The 21,561-nt window shown below is 50.1% G+C and overlaps 1 protein-coding gene across 1 annotated transcript; it reads left to right on the plus strand.

The window, feature by feature from the left end:
* Positions 1-7,706: 7,706 nt before the first annotated feature.
* INHBB (inhibin subunit beta B) lies at positions 7,707-18,000 on the plus strand. Its single transcript, XM_075609798.1, has 2 exons — positions 7,707-9,195; positions 14,040-18,000. Exons 1-2 carry the CDS (start codon positions 8,817-8,819, stop codon positions 14,813-14,815), a joined length of 1,155 nt encoding a protein of 384 aa, XP_075465913.1. The 5' UTR covers positions 7,707-8,816; the 3' UTR covers positions 14,816-18,000.
* Positions 18,001-21,561: the final 3,561 nt, after the last annotated feature.

The following is a 21,561-nucleotide window of genomic DNA, read 5'->3' on the forward strand; positions in this document are numbered from 1 at the left end:
TTCCCTGCCGGAGAAGAGGTTACCTGCGCCCTGATAATAACCCTTTCCCTGCCGGAGACGCGGTTACCTGCGCCCTGATAATAACCCTTTCCCTGCCGGAGAAGCGGTTACCTGCGCACTGATAATAACCCTTTCCCTGCCGGAGAAGCGGTTACCTGCCCCCTGATAATAACCCTTTCCCTGCCGGAGAAGCGGTTACCTGCGCACTGATAATAACCCTTTCCCTGCCGGAGAAGCGGTTACCTGCGCACTGATAATAACCCTTTCCCTGCCGGAGAAGCGGTTACCTGCCCCCTGATAATAACCCTTTCCCTGCCGGAGACGCGGTTACCTGCGCACTGATAATAACCCTTTCCCTGCCGGAGAAGCGGTTACCTGCGCACTGATAATAACCCTTTCCCTGCCGGAGACGCGGTTACCTGCGCCCCGATAATAACCCTTTCCCTGCCGGAGAAGCGGTTACCTGCGCACTGATAATAACCCTTTCCCTGCCGGAGAAGCGGTTACCTGCGCACTGATAATAACCCTTTCCCTGCCGGAGAAGCGGTTACCTGCGCACTGATAATAACCCTTTCCCTGCCGGAGACGCGGTTACCTGCGCACTGATAATAACCCTTTCCCTGCCGGAGAAGCGGTTACCTGCGCACTGATAATAACCCTTTCCCTGCCGGAGAAGCGGTTACCTGCGCACTGATAATAACCCTTTCCCTGCCGGAGAAGCGGTTACCTGCGCACTGATAATAACCCTTTCCCTGCCGGAGAAGCGGTTACCTGCCCCCTGATAATAACCCTTTCCCTGCCGGAGACGCGGTTACCTGCGCACTGATAATAACCCTTTCCCTGCCGGAGAAGCGGTTACCTGCGCCCCCTGATAATAACCCTTTCCCTGCCGGAGACGCGGTTACCTGCGCACTGATAATAACCCTTTCCCTGCCGGAGAAGCGGTTACCTGCGCACTGATAATAACCCTTTCCCTGCCGGAGAAGCGGTTACCTGCCCCCTGATAATAACCCTTTCCCTGCCGGAGAAGCGGTTACCTGCGCCCTGATAATAACCCTTTCCCTGCCGGAGACGCGGTTACCTGCGCCCTGATAATAACCCTTTCCCTGCCGGAGAAGCGGTTACCTGCGCACTGATAATAACCCTTTCCCTGCCGGAGAAGCGGTTACCTGCGCACTGATAATAACCCTTTCCCTGCCGGAGACGCGGTTACCTGCGCACTGATAATAACCCTTTCCCTGCCGGAGACGTGGTTACCTGCGCACTGATAATAACCCTTTCCCTGCCGGAGAAGCGGTTACCTGCGCACTGATAATAACCCTTTCCCTGCCGGAGACGCGGTTACCTGCGCACTGATAATAACCCTTTCCCTGCCGGAGACGCGGTTACCTGCGCACTGATAATAACCCTTTCCCTGCCGGAGAAGCGGTTACCTGCGCCCTGATAATAACCCTTTCCCTGCCGGAGACGCGGTTACCTGCCCCCTGATAATAACCCTTTCCCTGCCGGAGAAGCGGTTACCTGCGCACTGATAATAACCCTTTCCCTGCCGGAGAAGCGGTTACCTGCCCCCTGATAATAACCCTTTCCCTGCCGGAGACGCGGTTACCTGCCCCCTGATAATAACCCTTTCCCTGCCGGAGAAGCGGTTACCTGCCCCCTGATAATAACCCTTTCCCTGCCGGAGAAGCGGTTACCTGCGCCCCGATAATAACCCTTTCCCTGCCGGAGAAGCGGTTACCTGCGCACTGATAATAACCCTTTCCCTGCCGGAGACGCGGTTACCTGCGCCCTGATAATAACCCTTTCCCTGCCGGGGACGCGGTTACCTGCGCACTGATAATAACCCTTTCCCTGCCGGAGAAGCGGTTACCTGCACTGATAATAACCCTTTCCCTGCCGGAGACGCGGTTACCTGCCCCCTGATAATAACCCTTTCCCTGCCGGAGAAGCGGTTACCTGCGCCCTGATAATAACCCTTTCCCTGCCGGAGACGCGGTTACCTGCGCACTGATAATAACCCTTTCCCTGCCAGAGACGCGGTTACCTGCGCACTGATAATAACCCTTTCCTTGCCGGAGAAGCGTTTACCTGCGCACTGATAATAACCCTTTCCCTGCCGGAGAAGCGGTTACCTGCGCACTGATAATAACCCTTTCCCTGCCGGAGAAGCGGTTACCTGCGCACTGATAATAACCCTTTCCCTGCCGGAGACGCGGTTACCTGCGCCCTGATAATAAGCCTTTCCCTGCCGGAGAAGCGGTTACCTGCGCACTGATAATAACCCTTTCCCTGCCGGAGAAGCGGTTACCTGCGCCCTGATAATAACCCTTTCCCTGCCGGAGACGCGGTTACCTGCGCACTGATAATAACCCTTTCCCTGCCGGAGACGCGGTTACCTGCCCCCTGATAATAACCCTTTCCCTGCCGGAGAAGCGGTTACCTGCCCCCTGATAATAACCCTTTCCCTGCCGGAGACGCGGTTACCTGCGCACTGATAATAACCCTTTCCCTGCCGGAGAAGCGGTTACCTGCCCCCTGATAATAACCCTTTCCCTGCCGGAGAAGCGGTTACCTGCGCACTGATAATAACCCTTTCCCTGCCGGAGACGCGGTTACCTGCGCCCTGATAATAACCCTTTCCCTGCCGGAGACGCGGTTACCTGCGCCCTGATAATAACCCTTTCCCTGCCGGAGAAGCGGTTACCTGCCCCCTGATAATAACCCTTTCCCTGCCGGAGACGCGGTTACCTGCGCACTGATAATAACCCTTTCCCTGCTGGAGACGCGGTTACCTGCGCACTGATAATAACCCTTTCCCTGCTGGAGATGCGGTTACCTGCGCACTGATAATAACCCTTTCCCTGCCGGAGAAGCGGTTACCTGCCCCCTGATAATAACCTTTTCCCTGCCGGAGAAGCGGTTACCTGCCCCCTGATAATAACCCTTTCCCTGCCGGAGAAGTATGGAATGGGCGATAAAAACAATTATAATACAAGGAGGATTATTAGAATAATAATTACAGTATATAATACCACTATTGTCGCAACCAATGATAACATGCACGACATTAACAGTGGGACTTTGAACGTCTGTCTCTTGTAAAATATAATACCAATAATAATATTGTGTTTAAATTTGTCACATATTCCTTACATAATGAAATAATAAGGTTAGTATAAATATATATATATATATATATATATATATATATATATATATATATATATATATATATATATATATATATATCCTGTGCCACATAGAAGAAAATACTACTTCGAATAAATATAATTCGATCAGTATTGGAACAGCATATCCAGTGTAAAACAGAATAATAGACTGGATTGTAATAATTATAACAATTACTTGTATCGCCTTAAAAAAGGAGTGAAAATCAGGCCTTTCTCTGAAAGATTAATAGGTAGAAAAGATCCATCTAGATAGTAAAAAAAAAAATGTGGGGGATTTTTTTTTACCTGATTCAGGACTAATTGTTTAAAGAATTATACAAAGTAAAAATAAGACAAAGAAAAGTGGATGTTATGGAGAAAGGAGGAGGAGATGGAGGGCTGGAGGGAGAGAGTGTGAGAGTGCACAGAGGCAGCAGGACTTGTACACACAGACTAGCCATTGTTGGCAAAGGAGTTGGAGGGATGCAGTACAGACTCATACATAGGACTGGGTGTGGTCGTGGGGGTCCCAGGTTATATTAGAGGGGGCAGCGAGGAGAAAGAGACCCTGATGGGCACTGCTGTGGGGCTATACACCTGAACAACAAGGGTCTGTGACCTGTCGGACATTATATAGAAACACTGACACGAGGTTGTCTCCGGTCAGCAGACACCCACTACAAAGGACAGAGAGAGAGAGGGGGGGGGGGGGGGGACATATGAGGATGAGAATAGGAATCTAGACTTGTGTATCAGAGCCGTCCAGCTGCAAAACTGAGCTTAAACGTGGTGAAAGAAACCCATCGCCAGATGTAAGAACTATAAAGTCACGGGGTATTGGGGTATTGGGGTATTGGGGTAGTGGCCGCTGACACCTGGTGCCATGTTTAGCCTAGTTTGGCCTAGTTAAGCAGACTTTGGTTGCACACTGCACAGTACTGTGTGTGAGGAGCTCTGTGAGACTAACGCGAGTACCTCCCAGGAACTCGCACCCTCAAGCCCTCCAGGAAAGAAAGGGTTAAATAGTTATTTACCCAGGTCACTGTTCTTGGATAGGATAAGCATGGGCACCCCACGTGTCTGATCTGCAGCTCTATTCTTGCCTACACTGTGCCATCCTCACCTGAGTGCTATGCCCACGCCCCTCCTAGCCTGGTCAGTGGATGGCCGGGCACTACACTGTGCCATCCTCACCTGAGTGCTATGCCCACGCCCCTCCTAGCCTGGTCAGTGGATGGCCGGGCACTACACTGTGCCATCCTCACCTGAGTGCTATGCCCACGCCCCTCCTAGCCTGGTCAGTGGATGGCCGGGCACTACACTGTGCCATCCTCACCTGAGTGCTAGGCCCACGCCCCTCCTAGCCTGGTCAGTGGATGGCCGGGCACTACACTGTGCCATCCTCACCTGAGTGCTATGCCCACGCCCCTCCTAGCCTGGTCAGTGGATGGCCGGGCACTACACTGTGCCATCCTCACCTGAGTGCTATGCCCACGCCCCTCCTAGCCTGGTCAGTGGATGGCCGGGCACTATACTGTGCCATCCTCACCTGAGTGCTATGCCCACGCCCCTCCTAGCCTGGTCAGTGGATGGCCGGGCACTATACTGTGCCATCCTCACCTGAGTGCTATGCCCACGCCCCTCCTAGCCTGGTCAGTGGATGGCCGGGCACTATACTGTGCCATCCTCACCTGAGTGCTATGCCCACGCCCCTCCTAGCCTGGTCAGTGGATGGCCGGGCACTACACTCAAAATCTTAGGGTGATATTTATCAAACTGGTGTAACCTGACCCTCCCCCCACAGAAAAGGAACTCAGTTGATAGCACAGAGTTTCCTAATCAGCTTTCTATTATCTCCATATCTGAAGGCCGGAGTGCGCAAACCTTTGCGTCTGTGCCCCCCTGCCCCTCCCTTACCTTTTCTCCAGCGTTTTTAGACGTCACGACATTTGGCGCTGCGTTGCCATGGCGACGCATCGCCAGGAGCCGCCGGAGACCGGGTAAGAAGCCTCGTGTGCTCCCCCGGCATTTAATTTAAATGCTTTGGGGAAGAGTGTTGGGCCTCTGTAAGCACCCCCCCCCAATGTTGCGCCCCCTCCCCTGGGGGGCACACCCCCTTGTTTGCGCACCATAAGCCAGGGGTGGGCAACTCCAGTCCTTAAGGTCAACCAACAAGTCAGGTTTTCAGGATATGCCTGCTTCAGCACAGGTGGCTCAATCAGTGGAGACTGAAAACCTGACCTGTTGGGGGGTCTCGAGGGCTGGAGTTGCCCACCTCTGCCTTAAGTGTTAAAGTCTTCCGACTGCCTAAAAAAAACGAAGCTAATCCCATTTCCTTGTGCGGGACCTCTTTTCTTTAATAAACCCTGTCCTGTTTTTGCACGTTTCGCCCCAGACAAACACCTCCTTTGAAAGGAGAAATGCAAAAATAAAACGGCACAACCCGCCCACCCTGTTATTTCATGCGGTCGCTTAATCCCACACTTTGGCACCACTTCTTACTTCTTTTAGTGCACCGATGGGTTAATCGGCGGCGTGCAAAGCGAGGGAATCCCCAGTTATGACAACGCTCCAATTATTATAAACGAAGCACCCTATAATTTCCTTTAAAAAAAAACCCAAATGCTGCGCCAGCGGTGGAAGGCAGAGGGTGGGCGAGCTGAGGGCAGAGGGTGGGAGAGCTGAGGGCAGAGGGTGGGCGAGCTGAGGGCAGAGGGTGCGCGAGCTGAGGGCAGAGGGTGGGCGAGCTGAGGGCAGAGGGTGGGCGAGCTGAGGGGACCCCCACATCTGTTCCCAGCCACATTACTGCTGCTTATTATTTGGAAACGTACAATTCCACTTTCTTTTTGTTTGAAGAAATAGGGGATTTATTTGACAGCATAATGCAGGGGTTGGGGGCAACTCCAGTCCTCAGGGGCCACCAACAGGTCAGGTTTTCAGGATATCCCTGCTTCAGCACAGGTGGCTCAGTTGGAGATTGAGCCCCGGATCTCCTGAACACCTGGCCTGTTGGTGGCCCCTGGAGGACTGGAGTTGCCCAGCCTGGCATAAAGAGTGCTGTAAAGCATGCACAGTAACGCTATTATCGTTTATTTGTAAACACCAACATATTCCGTAGTGTGGTACAAATGGGGGGTACAGAGCTTACTTCTATCGCTGTCCAACCCTATCCCTCACTTCTTTGGGGTTCCTCCCAGCACAGCAACCACTCACACCTCTCCCCTAATGATCGGGTAACTCTGGTGCCCCCCTCCTCAGATCTGCTTCAGTGTTTGCGCTTTAAATCGGTTTAAAGAGACTCGTTCATATTTCCACATCAGGAAGTGCTAAGAGCCCCGGGGGCAAAAAAGGTTTAATGTTGTAAGCAGGGGGAGGCTGTTATAGGTCGGAGTCCCCACGTGGTCCTGCTCCTGTATATAAGAGTTTGGGGGTATTGGCCCTGTGCCCTGAGTGCAGAACAAGGAGCTAAATAGGACAATCACTTGGAGGGGATCAGACCGCTCCCCCCCCCCCCACCCTGTGCAGCGGAGACAGGGGGGTCCCAGTGGATGTGCCGGAACCCCCCCCTCACATGCCTCTCTTCTTACTGCGGACAGGGGGCAGAGACCCTGTGTGAGGGCAGGAGGGGGGCAGAGACCCTGTGTGAGGGCAGGAGGGGGGCAGAGACCCTGTGTGAGGGCAGGAGGGGGGGCAGAGACTCTGTGTGAGGGCAGGAGGGGGGCAGAGACCCTGTGTGAGGGCAGGAGGGGGGCAGAGACTCTGTGTGAGGGCAGGAGGGGGGCAGAGACTCTGTGTGAGGGCAGGAGGGGGGCAGAGACCCTGTGTGAGGGCAGGAGGGGGGCAGAGACCCTGTGTGAGGGCAGGAGGGGGGGCAGAGACCCTGTGTGAGGGCAGGAGGGGGGGGCAGAGACTCTGTGTGAGGGTAGGAGGGGGGGCAGAGACACTGTGTGAGGGCAGGAGGGGGGGCAGAGACTCTGTGTGAGGGCAGGAGGGGGGGCAGAGACCCTGTGTGAGGGCAGGAGGGGGGCAGAGACCCTGTGTGAGGGCAGGAGGGGGGCAGAGACCCTGTGTGCGGGCAGGAGGGGGGCAGAGACCCTGTGTGAGGGCAGGAGGGGGGCAGAGACTCTGTGTGAGGGCAGGAGGGGGGGCAGAGACTCTGTGTGAGGGCAGGAGGGGGGGGCAGAGACTCTGTGTGAGGGCAGGAGGGGGGGGCAGAGACTCTGTGTGAGGGCAGGAGGGGGGGCAGAGACTGTGTGAGGGCAGGAGGGGGGGGCAGAGACCCTGTGTGAGGGCAGGAGGGGGGGCAGAGACCCTGTGTGAGGGCAGGAGGGGGGGCAGAGACTGTGTGAGGGCAGGAGGGGGGGGCAGAGACCCTGTGTGAGGGCAGGAGGGGGGCAGAGACCCTGTGTGAGGGCAGGAGGGGGGGGGGCAGAGACCCTGTGTGAGGGCAGGAGGGGGGCTGCTGACCTGCTGCTCTCCTCGGACATCACTCCCAATGGAATCTCCGTATTGCACATCCCATGTGTGAGCGCAATAAGCGGGGAAGGAGGGGGCTGCGCGGGGGGCTCAGGTTATTGGCTACTGCATGTAGGGAGGGTCTGACATCTGCACTCACTGATCAGAAAGGGGGTTTGTGTGTTTGAATGAGACATTGAGGAGAACTCCTCAGTCTGTGATCGTATATCCGAGGACCTCCCCCCCCCCCCCCCAAGTCCGGGAGACCCTGCACCCCTCAAGTCCGGGAGACTGCACCCCCCAAGTCCGAGAGACCCTGCACCCCCCCCCCAAGTCCGAGAGACTCTGCCCCCCCCCCCCCCGTGCTGCGGATGGGACCCGGTGAGGAGACCCTGAGTACCTGCCCCCCCCCCCTCTGTGTGACTGTCACAGGGGCAGATAACTTGCTGCTAACAGAAAGGAGATTACAGCAGCGAGTCTGTCACTGACACTTCCAGCGCCGGACACAGCGCCCCCCGGACACAGCGCCCCCCGGACACAGCGGCCCCCGGACTCCCCCCGGACTCAGCGCCCCCCGGACTCAGCGCCCCCCGGACACAGCGCCCCCCGGACTCAGCGCCCTCCGGACTCAGAGCCCACCCGGACTCAGAGCCCCCCCGGACTCAGAGCCCCCCCGGACTCAGCCCCCCCCCGGACTCAGCGCCCCCCGGACTCAGCGCCCCCCGGGACTCAGCACCCCCCCGGACTCAGCGCCCCCCCGGACTCAGCACCCCCCCGGACTCAGCACCCCCCGGACTCAGCACCCCCCCGGGACACAGCGCCCCCCGGACTCAGCACCCCCCCCGGGACTCAGCGCTCCCCGGACTCAGCGCCCCCCGGGACTCAGCGCCCCCCGGACTCAGCGCTCCCCGGACTCAGCGCCCCCCGGGACTCAGCGCCCCCCGGACTCAGCGCTCCCCCGGGACACAGCGCCCCCCGGGACTCAGCACCCCCCCGGACTCAGCACCCCCCGGGACTCAGCACCCCCCCGGACTCAGCACCTCCCGGACTCCCCCCGGACTCAGCGCCCCCCCGGACTCCCCCCGGACTCAGCGCCCCCCCGGAGCCCCCTGCACTGCACGGTCCCGTTGCCCGGCACGGTGACGCCCGCGGGTGATACTTCTCCCCCTGTGCCAGTCGCGCAGTGCGATGCCCAGCCCGCCCCCCGCCCTCCTGCTGATGCTGCTGGCCGGTGTCCTGTGCGCGGCCGGTAACCCCACGCCGGAGCCGCCGGCCCCGGACACCTGCTCGTCCTGCGGCCTCAGACCCCCGGAGGAGGGCAGCCGGATGGACCAGGACTTCCTGGAGGCGGTGAAGAGGCACATCCTGAGCCGGCTGCACATGCGGGGCCGGCCCAACATCACCCACGCGGTGCCCAAGGCGGCCATGGTGACCGCGCTGAGGAAGCTGCACGCCGGCCGGCTGAGGGAGGACGGCCGGCTGGAGATCCCTCACCTGGACGGACACGCCATGTCCAGCCCCGAGCAGCAGGAGCAGAGCTCCGAGATCATCAGCTTCGCGGAGACAGGTGGGGGCGACCGGACACACTCACACTCTCACAGACACTCACTCTAACTGACACACTCACACTGACACACTCTCTCACTGACACTCACTCTCTCACTGACACTCACATTCTCACTGACACTCACATTCTCACCGACACTCACATTCTCACTGACACTCACATTCTCACTGACACTCACACTCTCATTGACACTCACACTCTCACTGACACACTCACACTTTGACACTCACTTTCTCACTGACACTCACTTTCTCACTGACACTCACTTTCTCACTGACACTCATTTTCTCACTGACACTCGCTCTCTCACTGACACTCGCTCTCTCACTGACACTCACTTTCTCACTGACACTCACATTCTCACTGACACTCACCATCTCACTGACACTCACACTGACACTCACTCTCACACTGACACACAAACACTCTGACACACTCGCACTCTGACACTCACTCTCACTGACACACTCACACTCACACTGACACTCACTCTCTCACTGATGCTCATATTCTCACTGACACTCACATTCTCACTGACACTCACTCTGACTGACACACTCTGACTGACACACACTCTGACACTCAGTCTCTCACTTACACTCACTCTCTCAGGACACTCACATTCTCACTGACACTCTCTCTCTCTCACTGACACTCACTCTCTCGCTGACACTCACTCTCTCGCTGATACTCACTCTCTCACTGAAGTTCACACTGACACTCACTCTCTCATTGACACACAAACACTCTGACACACACACACTCACTGACAGGCACTCTTTCACTGACACACTCACATTCTCACTGACACTCACTCTCTCACTGACACACTTGCAGCACTGACACACACTCTGACACTCACTCTCTCACTGACACACTCACTCTCTCACTGACACAGAGAGACACACACTCAGTCTCACTGACACATTCAATCACTAACACACTGACTGTAGATATGTACATATCATGTATTTTACAGTATCTGAAAGTATTTGTGTCTGTATAAATATGTGTGTGAGATATTATAATTATATAATATAATTAATTATAATATATATATATATATATACACTGTACATATACAGACACATTATGTATTGTTTGGTAAAAACTCTATTCTCTGCAGTGCCCATCTGTCTCTACCAGGGGTCACTGGAATAACACACACCTGCATCTCTGAACAAGTGGTTCTACCTGTACTGTAGATGTACGGTATACCTATACATGTATGTATATAGCTCCCCCTCTCTCGATGTAATTATTCAAGTCACTCAGTGACTGTTATATATTGCACTTACTTTAAAAGGACTGGGACATGTTTGTTTTATGGTATTTCGAAGAGTGCCTGCACACTATATATGTAAATATAATTATGTAGAGGTACTCCAAATAATATATATATATATATAGTAAGTACAGGTATACAGTACATATACAGGCAAACCACTTGTTCAGAGATGCAGGTGTGTATTATTCCGATGACCCCAGGCAGAGACATCTGGGCACTGTAGAGAATAGAGTTTTTACCACACAATACATAATGTGTGCGCATATGTATGTGTGTGTGTGTGTGTGTGTGTGCGTGTGTATATATATAATTACAGTACGGACAGAATAACATACTGTACATGTGCTTGTGAGGGGAAGAAGCTACAGAGCCAGGCAGCATGATCTCAGCTAAGTAACGCCAGAGTAAATAGATTGCATTACCTCTAACACCTGCATAGTAATCAGGGGCAGCCTTTGCTTGTAATAATAAAGAACAAATTATCCAATAGTTAATTTTCTTAGTATTTTCCTTGGGGTTATATCTTAAAAACCAAAACTTTTTTAATCAAAAGGTGCTATATAGAAAACAAAGTGTGTGTGTGTGTGTGTGTGTGTGTGTGACCGCACACACACACACACACACACACACACACACACACACACACACACACTTACTTGCCTAGGTGCCAGATAAAGTCAGGCGATAAGGTTGTGTAAAAGGACGGCTCCTACAGGACTTGCTTGAAGTGAATGTAGATTTTATTATCATATACCAACGTTTCGATCACTCTAGGGAACCTTTTATCAATGGACCAAACTGATGATATATCAAAATAAAATGCACATTTAATTCAAGCAAGTCCTGTAAGTGCCATCCTTACACGCACACGCGCACACACACATATATATATATATATATATATATATATATATATATATATATATATATATATATATCTAAAAGAGTCTGTTAGCTGGCACCCTGCATAGTGATGTACAATGGAGGTGCTAGTCACATATAGATAATATGAACAATATTACCATCCTTGCGTCCGGTAAGAAGAGACAGCACTCACATACAGTAATCCAAAAATTATTGTATATAAGCCTGAATACAATCATTTTTGGATTACTGTATGTGAGTGCTGTCTCTCCTTACCGGACGCAAGGATGGTAATATTGTTCATATATAATTACATTCTCTTACATTCAGCTCTTTGGAGCAGAGTTCCTTCTTATTGTCTCAGTTTGCCTTAACTTCCATGTGCTCTTTGTGTTATACAATGTTATTACACACACACGCGCACACACACGCACACACACACACACACACACACATGCACACACACACACACGCAAAGGCAAAGTGAATGCTAGAAAATCTTATGTGAGTAACAATCTCAGCGGGTGCAGCAGTGAGAGTTGACCGTCCCCTTGTAATGTCCCCTTGTAATGTCCAGCCAACGTAACCTCTCTGCAGCCAGATGCTACTTGTGAATGTTTTCAAGTCTACTTTGACACAGTAACCTATAGGTTATAGCCTTATGTGAACTAGACCAGTACAGATATGCAGTAATGCAGCGGTTTCCCGCACTCTATCATGAAAAGAGACATGGTTTGGGGGTGTAACATTTTAACAAACCTTTTTATCAGACTGCAGCCTTGAGATTCGGCCTTTAATTATGTAATATATTTCTTTCTTGCTAAACCACCCCCCCCCCCCCCCCCAAAAAAAAACATGTTGCAGTTTCTCTCGATAAAAGCAATCACGATTATGTTACAATTCACAATGTGCGGTAAAATGAACGGGTGCTGAATATTTTTTTAACGTAGGTTTCCTTTTTTCCGCCTCCCCACAAAAAACAATCGGAAAGAACGTAACCGTTGTTTGAGGCGCTAATTTTCTAGTTCATTGTCTCTGATTTTTTGCAATGAATCAAGTCTTTCCGTAGCAATAAAATTGCACATTTATCTCTGAAAGCCCCACTGCAGGATATGAAACACTTCCTCTCCTAGGTGGGTATTAATACTGCTGTACTCCTCCAGGTATTAATACTGCTGTACTCCTCCAGTTCTCACACCAGTCCGTGTATTGAAGTTTTCTGGGGCTTATACTTCATTCAGATCCATGTTAAAGCTCTTGGCAGAGAGTTTTTTTTGTGTGCGGTGCAGGAGAGGACACTGCTTGTGAAACAAACAGCTCTGCAGAGTTATTCAGTGAGAAACCGGGATAGGGGATTCATTGAGCAAAGTTGATTGTGCAAGGGGGTAACATTTATTACCTTGGCTGCCAGGGGGAGTACGAAAACTGTGTGCTGTGCCAATCATTCCAGACCCCTCTGCTACTGAGGGTGTTAATAGGGAAGTGTATCAACATGTGAGGCAGATAACACATTTAAATCAGGGGTGGGCAACTCCAGTCCTCAAGAGCTCCCAACAGGTCAGGTTTTCAGAGTATCGCTGCTTCAGCACAGGTGACTCAGTCGAAGAATGTACCACCTGTGCTGAAGCAGAGAAATCCTGCAAACCTGAGCTGTTGGTGGCCCTTGAGGACTGGCGTTGCTCACCCCCTGATTTAAATGATTCCCAGTGTTTGAAGGAAAGCGAAGGCTTTGGTTTGTTAACCCACGGTGTGCTGGTGGAAACAGTCATGCATGGAAGAGCTCTTCCTCCAGCACGGAGAGGGTTAAGGCAGGCGGCCAGGCACAGCAGGTGTGGTCCAGAGAGGTTTTGCTTTTAAATCTAACTTTCTTCACATTGGATAAAACCTGACACACACAGAACCTTTTGTCCACTCGCTATTGGGGAAGTCCCACAGTATACCCCTCTCCCTGTGCATTGTACATGAGTTTGTCTCAAGCATTCAATCGGAAAGTCTGTAAATCTGAGAACGGGGGAAATGAAGCCAGAGTTATCTGCACAGGGGTACTGTATGATGTTCTATAGCAGAGGGGGCTCAACTCCAGTCCTCAAGCCTCCCTAACAGGGCAGGTTTTCAGGATATCCCAGCTTCAGCACAGGTGGCTCAGCTCTGACTGTGCCACCTGTTCTGAAGCTGGGACTGATTGAGCACCCCAGTGCTGAAGCAGGGATAGCCTGAAAACCTGACCTGTTGGGCAGGGGATGGGGGGGGGGGGGGGGAGGGGGAAGCTTGAGGACTGGAGTTGAGCACCCTTATTTTATAGCATGAAAATCAGTTTCCTCACACTGAAAAGCAAGCACATCTTAATGGGAATATAACAGGCAGCAAAAGTACCGGGTCTCCCTGCTCCTATTGGCTTATTTCCCTAACAATCAGCCAATAGCAGAGCTCTTCTTCCCCACAGCAGTATTTCAGCATTGGTGCCTGAAGGGGACGTGTGACCATTCCGGATGTTATGTCCACTCTGACCGTGTCATTAATGAATGGAACGAATGCATTTCGGGTTCCTTGTTGCAGAAGGAGCTGGAAGTTTGTAGTTAATACCCAATATTGATTTTATTCCGCATCATGTTTCTCTTGGGTCGGGGAGTCTTTACAATAATGCAACTTTTCAATGTCATGTCTTCTCACGGCATTTCTTTCTCTTCTGCAGACGATCTGACGGCTTCCAGGGTCCGCCTCTCGTTCATGATCTCAAACGAAGGGAACCAAAACCTCTTCGTCTTCCAGTCCAACCTGTGGCTTTACCTGAAGCTGCTGCCCGAGGCCACGGAGAAGGGCAACCGGCGCAAAATCCGGATGAAGGTGCATTTCCAAGACCCGGCCAACCCAGAAACCATGAGTGTGGTAGAGAAGAAAGTTGATATCAGAAGAAGCGGTTGGCATACGTTCCCCCTCTCCGAGGCTATCCAGGCTCTCTTCGAGAAGGGGGAGAGGAGGCTGAATCTGGAGGTCCAGTGCGATGGGTGCGAGGAGTATTCAGTTATCCCAGTTTACGTGGACCCCGGCGAAGAATCCCATCGGCCCTTTCTGGTGGTCCATGCCCGTTTAGCCGACAACAAGCACCGGATTCGGAAAAGAGGCCTCGAGTGTGATGGACGCACAAATCTGTGTTGCAGGCAGCAGTTTTACATTGACTTCCGACTCATTGGCTGGAATGATTGGATCATAGCTCCATCAGGATACTATGGGAATTACTGTGAGGGCAGCTGCCCAGCTTACTTGGCTGGAGTCCCAGGTTCAGCGTCGTCCTTTCACACAGCGGTGGTGAATCAGTACAGGATGAGAGGGCTGAATCCAGGGACTGTGAACTCCTGTTGCATTCCAACCAAGCTAAGCACGATGTCTATGCTCTACTTCGATGACGAATACAACATTGTCAAAAGAGACGTTCCCAACATGATTGTGGAGGAATGTGGATGTGCATGATTGGGGTGTCAGGACGATTCCCAGATTTCGCTGTGCTTCCTCCTGCAGAGATGCCATGCCACTGTGATGTTTGGGGGAAGAAGGTAATTTCACATTTGTAAGTGAGACCCGTGCCAGTCTGTGGATATCCCATCACCTCCATAGACTTCTAGATGACACATCTTACAATCCTGAAAGTAGCAAGGGCCAGAAAGGCAAATTCACAGGGCATCAGCAAACATGCAACTTTGACGCCAGCAAGTGCCAGTGAATGGAAAAATCTGAGACGTTTTCACCTGCCTTGAGGGCACGGTTAACATTTCACCGGATGAAGAGATAACACATTCCTGACCGCCTGTCTTAAGTGACCAACTGCGGAAGCTGCACTCCTACCTCCGCTGAAGGCGGTAGCTTCTTCTTGCTTTCCATGTAATCCTCTTCCAGCACTTCCAGCAAGGAATGTATAGTTACACTGTAGCCGGACTAGGGAAAACCCTAATCCCAAAATGGGGTCTTCACAGATTGCTTCCATGGTCCAGAGGATGGCAAGCACTCTGTACTGGCGGTGCCCAAATGGGGACCCCACCAACAATGACAAACCTCTTTTGCATTTAGCCCACAATGCACTTGTGGAGTCTCTGCTCCGCCTCTTGAATGGGACAACAAGCATCATTTCTACTGTATGGACTTCAGCGACTGTTACACATGAACAGTGCTGCACAGAGAACTCTGCAGTCCCGAGTCAGTCTTTGGAGGTCATTGGCATTTACACCAGAGAGAATCAGCCTCAGAAGGGAATGAAGATGTAATACCGATGCATCTTTTATTAACCCTTCCTGCGCCCGAGGGGCCTGCAACGCATTGCTTTGCATGTTCTGGATCAATTCCTCTGCAATGCGTTTCTGGGTCCACCTGGCACCTAAGGGGTTAACGATTCAGGGCTGAATGATAAGAATTTTGGTAATGAGTCTGGGCGAGAAGAGGCGTTCCTTTCCCAATGGGGAATGTCGGGCAGAAAGCACACGGCATAGCACTTGCAAACCGCTAGTTCGGAGGCGGCCAACACCGGTCCTTAAGGGCCACCAACAGGTCAGGTTTTCAGGATATCCCTGCTTCAGCACAGGTAACTCAATCAGTGGCTTAGTTGAGGACTGAGCCACTGATTGAGCCACCTGTGCTGAAGCAGAGACTGATTGAGCCACCTGTGCTTAAGCAGGGATGTCCTGAAAACCTGACCTGTTGGTGGCCGTTGTGGACTGGAGCTGGCCGCCCCTGTGCTAGTTACTCATCTTAGAGCACTTGCACTTCTCACTGCCTGGAAAAGTGGTACACGCCAGTGCACTTATTCTCACTCGCTGTCGCGTTCCACCCCTTCCTTCTGCAGGGGCCACCTTCAGAAGCAGAGGGGCTCAAACAGCAGGGCCACATATTTGGAGACTTTTACGATAGACGCTGAATCTGCAAATACAGGGCTCGCAGGGGCAGTCTCACCTAGTCTGTTCGAAAGAACTCAGCCATGCAACACATTTCCTATTACAGGGAGGCCAACTCCAGTCCTTAAGGGCCACAAACAGATCAGGTTTTAAGGATATCCCTGATTCAGCACAGGTGGCTCAATTAGTGTCTCAGTCAACGACTGAGCCACCTGTGCTGAAGCAGGGATATCCTTAAGACTTGACCTGTTGGTGGCCCTTGCGGATTGGCGTCGGCCTCCCTGCACTATGACATTCAAGCTGTTTCATAGTTTACGTTTTAGATAATAAACTCGTCAATTTAATCCCAGAAGCAAATTCCATGTAGCACGCACGATATACTGCTCGGTACGAGCGTCACCGTCCCAGCTCGGGAGCCATTCTGGAATATTTGTGCCCGTCCGGCGCTGGGCGGGAGAGCCAGTGATTAATACATTAACGAGGGCAGCAATTTGAAAATGTATGTATAGTATGTATATCTGTTTTTTTTTGTAGCGCCATCCAGCAGTAATCGCCACAACACAATCACGCCATACAAGTAAACACTAGGAAAAGCAGTTCCTGTCGCAAAGAGCTTACAATCTAACCATGCACCGCACGCGTCGCTGCACATGGATATTTCCACAAGCGTAAAACGAAAATCTACAGTGATCAGGATGCAAAAGGCAACGAGTGAAAGTAAAATATACTTTCCGAATGCTGTAGGTGGGATGGAGCCCAGGACAGGCTCGCCCTGCGGGCGTCTTGTGGCAGTGCCCACGTAACCGGCTGGCTTAAGATCCCGTTTTCACCAGCGGGTGGATTGATTTATCTGGTGAATGATACACTGATTCTGCTACTTATCTGAAAGGAGACGAGTAGCTGTCCCTGCTGTTTTGTACAAGTGCTGCCCGAGCTATGCATTTCAAAGGCACCCACACACTGGACAGAATGGACTGTTGACACCCTTCCTCCCCCCACCCCCCACCCTCCACCCTAATATATATTTTTTTATACTTGAAAATAAATTTGTTCGCTTTTTTTTTTTTTTTTCTTAAGCGAAGGATTGCTTGTGATATTTTGCACTGAATAGATGCATGACTAGTCAAAAACTGCCATTTGTAAAAGAAAATAAAATGTTATTTTTATAGCAACAGATTGAATACACTTTCATTGTATTATACATCGTTTTGGAACCAAAGAGGCCAGCGTGTTAGTTGTAATTTTTATGCTATGGCGGGTCATTTACACTGTAGCTGAGGGGGGCTCAATTCCAGTCCTCAAGACCCCCCCAACAGGTCAGGTTTTCAGGATATCCCTGCTTCAGCAGAGGTGGCTCAATCAGTTCCTGCATCAGCACAGGTGGCTCAGTCTTTGACTGAGCCACCTGTGCTGAAGCTGGGATATCCTTAAAACCTGGCCTGTTTTGGGGGTCTCGAGCCCCCTTGGTGTAGATAATGTGGGTAGCCTCTCATGAGATCTGTGTGACCTTCTGCAGGTGTACCAATGCATTTTATCTGTTCATTTCAGTGTCTTTTCTATTCAATCTACACATGGAATGAAGAATGAAAAAAAAAAATCACTATTGTAGCATAAAAATGTGCATTCTTAAATTCAATGTTTGTTTTATTTAATACAAAGTTCATGTTAGTTTCTGTTACATAATATTAATTTAAAACCAAACAATGTTTTTTTTTTTCCACGTAGGTGTGCTGTCAGAAGCATTTATTTTTTTTGGTGTATAGTTTAAATAAATAAAAAACTTTTAAAACCTAAAAAGGCATCTTGCAACTCATTGTCATTTTAACAAGCGATGGGTGAAACATTTGTACTCCGCTGCGAATGTGGCAAATTTTATTCATTTGGACATTTCAGAAAATTCACAAAAAGCACCATTCTTTGACAAAGTTCAAACACCAAAATCTATTTCATGGATTAAACATCAGTTTATTTGCATTTATTTATTCCCCCCCCTATTCTTTAATAAAAATATACTTTTTTTTTTTTACCTTAAACATTTTTATAGATTGTTTCTTTTATTGTGATTACACTAACACATACATTTCCCCAATACAAATAAATAGATACACTATTTAGTGTAACTCTTCACTAAAACAGTATAACAGACCCTTGTAAATAGAAACACAATAGGAGGGGGTGTAACATAGCAATCTATACATAATATACAGATTTAATAGCACAATATAGTGTCAGGCTAAAAAAGAACGTGAAGAAACCTTCTGCAGCTTAGCAAACAAATCACACAAACTCTACATCATTTTCTACAAATTTATTGCAAATAAAAATATCACGTGAGTGAATTCACAGGTCTCAGCAGGCCTGGAACCCTGCCTTTCCCCGTTATCCCTTAGCATGCAATGCTCATGCTGCAGCCAGGGATTCTGGGAAGTGACATGCAAATGAGCACCCTTTGCGTCATATCCAATTCAACGTGGGACCCCTATAAGCGTCTGCCTGCCACATTACACAGCTATTCAGCACAGCCGGGGTTACAGAAGTGCAGAGCCAGTAGCCCTACTCAGACAGCAGCTTTGAACTTGTAGGTCCTATCCGTGGGAGGTCGGTTATACAGGCTTTGCAATGTGACGCCGCTGGGATAGGGTTCAACCTACACATTATATACGTTATGGTGGGTAAAAAAGTGACAAAAACCTTCCCCCGTACACAGCAAATAAAACTACCCCGTGTGCACAGTCACACGTGTCAGACAGATCTGCTGCCCTTCCCCATTATCCCCAGCTTCACCCGCATCGACGTTCCCAAGACGACATGCATTGCTGGCCTCTGGCAGTGAACGGGTTAAACATAATGGGGACACAATGTTAGGTCACAGTAAGTCCGGACACGTGTGTGCGTGTAATTTAATGTGTAGACGGAGACGCAGCGGGGTTTTTTGTTACAGAAATCGCTGCTCACTTACACTCACTGTGCGAGGGCAAGAAGGGGAGATCTCACGGGAGCGGCAGGGAGCTTTGTAGCCTCCCACTGCAAAGACCACTGTCTTTACTGTAGTACTGGGGGTGGCCAAATCCAGTCCTCAAAGGCCACCAACAGGTCAGGTTTTCAGGATATTCCTGCTTCAGCACAGGTGCCTCAGTCAGTTCCTGCTTCAGCACAGGTGGCTTAATGAGTCGCTCAGCCACCTGTGTTAAAGCAGAGATATCCTTAGAATGTGGCCCCTGAGGACTGGAGTTGGCCGCCCTGCTGTGTAATAGTAAAAAAAACCTCCTAGATAGCCGTAAATAGAAATACCGATGTATATACTGTACTGGGTGTGTTTGTGTGTGTATATATACTGTACTGGGTGTGTGTGTATATACTGTACTGGGTCTGTGTTTGTGTGTGTGTGTGTATATACTGTACTGGGTGTGTGTGTGTGTATATACTGTACTGTGTGTGTGTGTGTGTGTGTCCTGTCCTGTTGGTGGGGGTTGGGACTGCAGTTGAGATCCCATAGGTAATAGGTCAGTGTAGCATGATCACCACAAGAACTGAAACAAGACCTGGCAAAGGTTCCCCCACCCCCCCTACTCTTGTGCTATTTAAGAACCATACATTCTGTGATAATAGTCGTTAAGCATTCCCATTTGTGATACGTATTGTTCTATTATTATCGCTATTAAATTTGGGCTTATTCTGAGACTCTTTTCGTTTTCTCTATCAATCAGTGTGTGCTGGAGCTTTTTTGGGTTTTCTAAGTCCTGGCAAAGGGATCTCTGATCAGCATAGTGTAACCCTGTTTCAGCCAGAAGGTTCTGTACACAGCAAAAGGGATCTAGTTACAGCCAGAGGGATCTGTACCCAGCAAAAGGGATCTAGTTACAGCCAGAGGGATCTGTACCCAGCAAAAGGGATCTAGTTACAGCCAGAGGGATCTGTACCCAGCAAAAGGGATCTAGTTACAGCCGTTTCACTTTTACATTGTCATCTTCAATACACAATTATTAAAAATAATTCTGTCGTTTATTTTAAAGAAATATCACGCAAACTATATTTTTCTGGGTCTCTTAAAATGGCCACGGTGGGAAATGCGCTCTGCTTTGGAAATGCTGCAGTGTGTGTGCAACACGCGGGACATTCCTGTGACTTCCGTGGACACAGATGGTGGCCATTTTAAAAGTGGCCAGTATCCTTCATATTGCTAAACTATGACGCTCTTCAACATAACAATCACACAAGGTCATCAATACACAAAGGGAATAGAGGCGTGTTTACCCACTTCCCTGGTACAGGGCCCGGCAAGCAATGGTGGGGAAGGAGTTAAATGAATAATGCCATGCTTACTAAATAGTGCTTTTCCATACTTACCAGCATGTGTCCATTAGGTGACTTCCGGAGATGCAAGGTGTTTTATGGAGTAGCCCTTAGTAAACATGGGCCTAAGAGCTTACACTTGCTTGAAAGACCAATATATGAGACTGCCCCTCCAACTCCAGGTATCAAAGTCTGCAAACCCCCCAAATACCTGGCTACTCACAGAGAATAATCCCATTAAAAGCTAGTGAGTTCTTTTCTTTGCTATTTAAGGCACATAATAATCCGCAGAGATGACTGGTAACAAGTACAGTATCATTGAACAAGTACAATAAAGGATTTGTGAGCACACAGTTGTAGAAGAGCTCACTGCAAACCCAAGCTGCACATGTGGCTGTTACAGTTCCCAGGTATACCCTCACATAGAGGTAGGTGTACACGTTATTAACCCCAGGGATTCTGGGACGGTATTTACTGTAGCAGAATACACTGCTCATGCACACCCAGCTGAATCCAGTCACAGGTGTATGGTGTGTTAGCGGCTACTCAGGACTTACCCAAAGTTATTTCATCAACTGGCCCAGAGAGAAATACACAGTGGGGTGTGTGTATCAGAGCACAGTGACTGCCGCCCTGCCTGTCAATTGTACTTCACAATTATCTTGATACATGAGTCACAACGACTAAAAAACACAGAGAAAAAAACGATTATTCTGTGTAACCAAAATCTGTATGTTTGTATATACTGGTGTGCTGCTGTACTAAACCTCTGTACAGTACATGTGTGTGTGTCTATATACCTGCCTTCTACACGTGTACAGTGTTTATTTATTTATAAAATGTTTGACCAGGAAGTAATCCATTACGAGTTACCTCTCGTTTTCAAGTATGTCCTGGGCACAGAGTTATGATACATGGTTACAAATAAATACAGTAGTATGTGTGCATAATAATAATAGCATGTTCTTGTATAGCGCTGCTAGTTGTACGCAGTGCTTTACAGAGACATTTTGCAGGCACAGTTCCTGCCCCATGGAGCTT

Source organism: Ascaphus truei, chromosome 7, assembly GCF_040206685.1.
Source record: "Ascaphus truei isolate aAscTru1 chromosome 7, aAscTru1.hap1, whole genome shotgun sequence".
NCBI lineage: Eukaryota > Metazoa > Chordata > Amphibia > Anura > Ascaphidae > Ascaphus > Ascaphus truei.

What these genes read in the sequence shown, in the direction of transcription:
- INHBB (XM_075609798.1), top strand. Translation starts at nt 8,817, where the DNA reads ATGCCCAGCCCGCCCCCCGCCCTCCTGCTGATGCTGCTGGCCGGTGTC. An exon ending in CATCAGCTTCGCGGAGACAG is followed by an intron (nt 9,196 to 14,039) that starts GTGGGGGCGACC and finishes TCTCTTCTGCAG; the next exon opens with ACGATCTGACGGCTTCCAGG.